The sequence below is a fragment of the Seriola dumerili genome, unplaced genomic scaffold, assembly GCF_002260705.1.
Source record: "Seriola dumerili isolate Sdu_G_001 unplaced genomic scaffold, Sdu_1.0 BDQW01000807.1, whole genome shotgun sequence".
NCBI lineage: Eukaryota > Metazoa > Chordata > Actinopteri > Carangiformes > Carangidae > Seriola > Seriola dumerili.
The window spans coordinates 140,049-147,500 of NW_019175062.1; the positions used below are offsets into that span (position 1 = coordinate 140,049).

General features: G+C 40.5%; 1 protein-coding gene across 1 annotated transcript in view; it reads right to left on the reverse strand.

The window, feature by feature from the left end:
* Positions 1-5,231: 5,231 nt before the first annotated feature.
* LOC111237050 (tankyrase-2-like) overlaps positions 5,232-7,452 on the reverse strand; it is a 17,540-nt gene continuing 15,319 nt past the window's right edge. The window contains exons 29-30 of the mRNA XM_022766008.1: positions 7,284-7,440; positions 5,232-5,457 (exon numbers count right to left, since the gene is read on the reverse strand). Coding sequence (XP_022621729.1) covers positions 5,395-5,457; positions 7,284-7,440 — 220 coding nt within the window. The 3' untranslated portion in view covers positions 5,232-5,394. The remainder of the gene's footprint in view (positions 5,458-7,283; positions 7,441-7,452) is intronic.

Consider the following 7,452-nt stretch of genomic DNA (forward strand, 5'->3'; position numbering starts at 1 on the left):
TAATGAAAAAATTTATCTTACTGCATCGACTTACACTGCAGCTTTCTGCTCTTTGCTCATGTCTCACTTATGTTTTATTTTTTATTTTTTGCAGTGTGAATAATTAATTCTCGTATTCTAACAGAAATCCTGAGCAGATTTTTTGCTGACGCTCTGTGTCTGTGGATGAAAGTCCCAGACGTCCCGGAGGACAGCCGGCGTTCGGCTGCTCATCAACATGGAGATCAGACAGGAGTGTAATTGGTTTTCTGATTGAAAAATCCTGCAATGAAACAAAGAGTGTCCTTATTCATTCATGTCTCTTTGTGATAAATGAAGACTTCAAACACAAAGTTCTCCAGCAAACAGGAAGAGTTGTTTAAAAACCTGATTTTCTGACCTGAACCCTGGTGGATGGCCTCTGACCCAAAATTCATGAATGAGCAGCTGATTTTGACTTTTAACAGCCGTCATAAATTAATCCTTATGGTTGAATTATAGTGCAAGCCTGCTGATTTTTCAGCTCCACCAGCAGGTTCACATTTGTGGTTTATAAGTGAAACATACTTTAACTTTTCATCTAATATCATAAAACAGCAAATACAGCCAACCCTTTGTCCTATAAATGAGGGGGTTAGGTGTCTGCTTCAGGGGCACTTCAGGGGTGGATGTTGAGGAGCAAAGTGCTGTTCAGTCACTCCCCCTGACCCATGACCCACAGGGATTTGAGCTGGTGACCTTTCAGTCTCAAGTCTGCATCTCTAATCTCTAGGATGTGTCATGGTGGCCATATTTGTTTGGTTTTCAAGGCCCTTCCCTACTAGTAGCTAAATTGGATATATCAGTGCCTTCTGAAATGAGAATCACCTCCATTTGTGTGAAATTTTCTCATAATTGCTGTGAAGTCTTGAGTAATGGCTAAAAAGTGTTTTCTGAGGCCACCCTGACCTTTGACCTTTGACCACCAAAAAATCTAATCAGTTCATTCTTGAGTCCAGGTGAATGTTTGTGCCATGGTGTTACTGAGATATCATGTCCACAAGAATATACGGACAACCTGAAAAACAATACGGCTCCGGCTCTGACTGTTGCCGGTGCTGAGGGATAAAAATTGAGTTTCCCAGAATTCCCGTTTCCAAGAGCAGAGCTGGTAGAGCCGAGCACAGACAGTGTGGACTGACTGATGTTGACATCTGTATCTGTACTGCTGTCACTCTGACTGACAGGTCTGCTGCAGCCATCAAGACATCAGGAGACTGTCAGAAACCACACACAGGCAGTTAGTGTATGATGCTGTTGAGCTGTGACACACGCCACTCACACGTGACGTGTGAGTGGAGACACTTTGTGTCACAGCTCAACAACATCAACAAAGACTCTGTGATTTCTCCAGAATTATCTAAACTACACCTCACACCTGCTGCTGTCAAATCATCCAGAAGACTTCTTTCACTGATCTGAACAAAGATATATTATGTTTTGTTTTTTTTATTATTATTGGAGAGTGGGGGAGTAGGGGGAGGTAGAGCACAGCCTAATCCGGCGGGGGAGAGTTTAGCTTAAAAAAGGCATCTCTCCTTGACTCTACCTCCCTCATTCAAAATGGCCGCCACTTTCTCCAACTGGTTAGGGGAGTTTGTTTGCTGAATCTGCTAGTGTGTTTTGTCCTAGTTGATGATGTTGTTTGTGGTAGCATAGGCAAGGTAAAGGAGAAAATAGTCGTGGTGTGAGGAGCAGTGATGGCTGGCATTAGGGGAGTGACTCTGGGACGCCAGTGATCACTGTCTAGCCTCCTGGAGGTGTCGTGGGACCAACTAGACGAAACACTGGTGAAAGGAGGTTCCCACCTGATGACCCCAAAGACATGTTAGTTATCACTGCTCATTAGTCTGTATAGCCAAATTAATACTTATCATAGGACTTAGGATGTTAAGCTTAGGGAGCTATTCACTGAGTCTGGTCCATTTTCTGTAGCACAAGTTTCTTGTGTTTACCTTAAAAATATTTTCAGTAGTGTAATATTTTTTTAGCGTTTAGAGTGTTTTCATATCTGATGAACAAGACTCTAGTGGTCATTGGAGGAACTTCAGTTTTTGGCTTAAAGGTTTCTGGACCCAAATGCAGACACACAAAGGAGCCTACCTTTGTTCAGGTTGTTGCAGTGAAGATATTTCAATGAAGAAAACAGGGTTACAGGCTGATGTGGTGACAAGATGGCTGACAGGACAGGAATCCTGGTGAGCATAGAAGCTGGGCAAAAACACTGGGACAGGAAGTAAAATCAACCACAGACACCTGAGGAAAATGGTTTTAAAATAAAACAGGAAATGATATAGAATTTACAGTCAAACAAACAAATAGAAACCCACAGACAGAGTGATTAAGAAGTCATTTATTTCTTTGTGTGTCTATCACTGTGCAGGAAGAAGAGTCCAACCTCCACCGACATCCTGATGCTGAGACACTGAGGAAAACCAGAGGGAGGGGGAGGAGAGTGACTGTTTCACCCACCTGAATCGAATATCACACCACAGCTTTTTAACCATGATTTATTACTGTGCGTTTCACTGGTAGCTAGCTCTTAGCACGCTGCTGCATCTTGAACATTAGAAGCCACCAATAGCTTTGTGTATATATTTAACACAGGGTACATTTAGAAAGAAAAAGCTGCATTCCCTCCACACACCCTGTTCACTAACATCTAATGCACCTGGATGTGTTGGATGTTTTCCTCTTTTCCGCATGTGAAACGTCGAATTTGTTTGCAAAACGCCACAAATCCTGATGCGAAGTTTATTTTTCATTTATCTCATAGAGGCTCAAGGTTGTAAATATGAACAGTTCAGACCTTATAGCACCTTTTTTTTTTTAATTCATGGTCCCATTTTGGAATGAAACTCTCCACATTCAGCTGCTGGTTCTGCTCTAAAACAGGCGAAAACGAGGAGCCAGCAGTTTGCTGCGAGCCACAAAGTCAGACAGCACCACAGTACCATGCATTAGGGCCCATTAACGTCACATCACAGACGACAGGAGAACTCACAACAGCATAACAGTCAGAGTAAATTTACACACACGACATTCAGGTTTTGTTTTTCCTCCTCTGTAGGTTTAACAGTCCCACTGAAGAAAACTAAAGGCAGGTGATTAAATCAGGTTTGTCTCAGACACCAAGCTGCACCCATACTGGACTTCTCTGTAGAGTTATGGACAAATTAACTTCTAAATGTGTGATTGATGTAATGGTTGAATAGTATTTTTAAGATCCCAGACTCAGACAGATCTTTAACTTATCATTCAACTGTATGAGCTTTATCATTATATGATTGTATAGAAGGACAGGAACTGATAATAACACCAAAACCCGACTTCATAGGTGATATACTTGCTATGCAGATGCATTATTTTGAAAAACTGATGCTACTTAATGTCACATTTTATCCTAGATTTACCCAGGTTTGAGTTAGCCTGGTTCCAGACCTCTGAGTCACTGTCACGTCTCAGGACCAGAAAGCAGAAGTAAACATTTATCACAAAAATGGCTGAAAATGTGGTCGAGATTGACAGTTACAATAATTAAAAATCAGCATTGCTGCATACATCAGCAGGGTTGGTGTTCGTTAGTATTTTACTAAATCTGATTCCTTTTCATTAAGTTTATCTTTCATTGTTTGTCAGTAACTATAGTTATATATAAAGGTTTAGGTCAAATCCGGGATCAGCTGTTGTTGGAGCAGTTCTTAGTAGCGGCTACGAAATGACTTCACATTAGCATTGATGAAGGTAGCCTAATTAAGAGTTTTGCGATAGCTACATAGCTAATGTTAGCATTGACAGCTGTTAACTTCCCAGTTTTGCTGAGAGCTTCAGCCATTGTTGTGTTTACAAGACAAGAGGTTATAATACATCCTCTGAGCAGCTACTTCTTCAGGGCAGGCTGGATGCTACAGTGACTCGGTATCAGAAAGTGGGGCTAGCTGGTTAGCATGCTAACTTGCTAACAAAACAAGAGGGATGCTTTCCACCTCAGTTGTTGGTGAGTAAAGAAATGAAGTTTGTTGATGAACCAGACTGGTAAATAAACAGCTGTTAATACTAACGTTTACCATGTAGCAACAGCAAAACTCACATTTAGCTCCTTTAATGTCAACAACCTGATATGAAACATTGATTACTGATTGATATTGATTGTGATGTGGACACAGTCTGGGTGCAGCATGGACTGATCATCATCACAATGCTAGCCAATCAGAGACTGATTTTCATTAAGGCTGATACAGGAAACAGGAAGTGAACTGGTCAGAGAAAATCAGTTCTTCAGACGCCTCAAAAACCAACGAAGAGACATTTTTTCTTCACATTATAAATATTAATAAACTTACATGCTCGTACAAAAAATAAATATACACAAACATCTTCATAGAATAAAACCAATACTTCACCTCGTTAAGATGTTGCCAAGCAACACATAAGACTTGTTTTCAAAAATGTTTGTCAGGAGAGACTGAGCAAGCGCTGGCCCTTGAGAGAGGACGATGAGTCAAGTTCAAAACATCAGTGCGTCTGCGCTATATTTCAAAGAGGCTTAAAAAACATTATCAGTTTAAACGTTACGTGCTGTTGTATGGATTGAGAATGTGGTTGGACTGAGGGGCCCCAGGGAAACAATTTGTTGTTGGACCCCTATTTAACCCCACTGTCTCATTATTTACCCCAGACACATAGAAACCAAGCAGTGATCTACAGCTGAGATGGTTGGCTGATTAATTGACTGAAAATTAACTGGCACCTGTGATAATAAACTCAACAGTTTCTGGGTTTTGACTGATGGTCAGATAAAAATAACAATAAGAATATGTTAACTTGAGCTTTAGGGAATAATGACGCATTTAATTCAATGAATAACCGACTATAGAGGACGATGAGATGGACCGGTTGTCGTTGACATTATATTGCTGTGGTGAAAATTTGTAATTAATCAGATTATGTTGATCCATATAATGTAAAGTAAATCCAGAGCTTTTGGGGCCCTTGGAGGTCTGTGGCCTCTGGAGGCTTACATTTGTTTTTGTTTTTGTTTTTGTTTTTGTTTTTGTTTTTGTTTTTCATGGTGACCCTTGTGCGACTGATGTGATGAAACTGACTCGTCCTTTCTAAACGAGCTGGACCCTGAAATCACTGGACGAAACAGTTTGAGTGAGAAAAGGAGCAAAATCAACAGTCACATCACGTCACATCATGAGACAACTCATAGTTAATAAAGTGCATAAAACAAACAATAGAAAAAAAACAGGCATCTGATAAAAACCTACATGTTTTATACATTGTATAAATAAAGTTTTTTTTCTTCGTGCATGCAGTTAATGAAGCAGAGGCTCAGCAGAGGGGATGAGATGAGCTCCATGTTCTCCTCCTTCATCCGTCTGCAGGAGAGTCCGGCCTCATGATCTCGTAGGTGATCAGGTATTCTGGATAGGCCTGTGGGCAGCAGAGAGGCGTTCACTGACACTCCGTAACAATAAAGAACGTGGTGAAACTGTGATGTTAGAACTTAAAGATTGAAATAAAGATTAATTAAATTAATCAATGAATAAAAACAAAAACTTTTAATATCCTAGGCCAGAATAAAGGATGAAAAAACAAACAAACAAAAAAACTGAAACTAGTCTGAGTGGAGGAGGCAGACAACCATGAGGAGGTGATTCTAGTTTAAATTTATGTATTTTTCGTCTTTATGGTAAATTTTATTTAAGAGCTGATAGGCCTATGTCTGATTGTTTGTAAATTTTCCAATTTAAATAAAGGGAAAAAAAATTTTAAAAGTAAAAAAACAAACAAAAAAAGAAACAAAAACTCAAGGAACAAAAAAATGCTAAAAAAAAAAACCCATTAAATTAACAAAAGTGTAAAAATGAGGAGGCGGGGTTTATGTGCTGGTTGGGAGCAGTAACTTCCTGAATCCTCTGCTGGTTGCCAGGCAACAAATGAGATATTTATGATATATATATATATATATATATATATATATATATAAATGTCAGCTAACTTGCAGCTGCTTGTGGCGTCACTCTGAATATCGAGCTCTCAGCACAACAGTGAATAAGTGTATTTTCCCAGAACACACAACTGCTTCTTTAAGGGTGGAACAGTTTGACGTGAGAGTCAGCCGCTCGTCTCTGAGACTCGTGTCCAGTTGTGTCGTTATGGTTTTGTGGCAGAACTAATCGTGGAGGCTGAGAGCGAGCAGTCAGAACTGCACACGAACCATCACTGCAGCGGGAGGGAAACATGAAGGATGTGATAATATGACAGCAGCCGCTCTTCATCTTCATCAGTCCTGCTGCTCTCCAGCCATCAGCTGCACATCATTTCACACACTAATAGCAGCGCTGATTGCCTGAGTGGATGTCTTTTCATGCTGGACGGTGAAGAGCCTCTTCTGAACAGCAGGAGACATTACATGTCTAATCGTATGCTCCCTCCACTTCAACAACGACTCTCTGCCCTTCACAGCAAAACTGAACCCGCTGGCTGCCCATCAACATAAATTATGCCAGTGTTTCCGAATGTTTGAGACAGAATTAAAGAGTTGTTTTCAATATTTAGATATCTTTGCTTTTAAAAATCAAAAATAAAAGTTGCTTTTATAACAGAAATACTGTTTTCACTCATTAACTGATTTCAGCTGCTTCTACATTGACATTTTTATTCCTCTGCGCTGGCGAGAGGCGGAGCTGGAGGCCATTTTGTTTTCATGTTGTCCATCCGTCTCATTCTCCTGGACACAATATCTCAGTAACGCCTTGATAGAAATTTAGCACAAACACAAACTAGGACTCAAAGGTGAACTGATTAGATTTTGGTGGTCAAAGGTCAAAGGTCAAGGTCACAGTGACATCATAAAACATGATTTTGGCCTTGTGAACGCAATATTTTGAGAACTGCTTAAGGGGCAATTATGACAAAATTTCACACAAATGGTTCATATTTTCTATGACTCTGGATAAACAGGGATGTAATGTAACTAGTTTGAGTAGCGGAGGGATACAACCACAAGGAGGAGATCCTGTTTTCCATCACAGTTAAGCTTCTGTCAGTTAAACTCAACACTTCCTGCAGATGTTTCACATTAAAAGCCCACCAGGTAAGACAAAGGTGATTATATTATATATGTTTTCACATGTTGTATTTACAGTCACCAGAATTAAATGTAGCTTCATCATGTCTTTAGCTAAAATGTCAGACATCTAATGAACCGTATTTGTATGACAGGAGACATTTAAATGATTTTGAATCTTGCTGACCTGCTCTCCTCTGTAGATGACGTACTCGGCGAGGGCGAGGCCGTTGACGCTCGGCCTGCCGGTCACCGAGTGGTGACCCGGCGGCGAGTGAGCCATCTTCATGGCGCTGAACTGCAGAAAGGATTTACCAAGAGTCACCCTGCAGAACAACAGGTGTCTGGGAGGGACA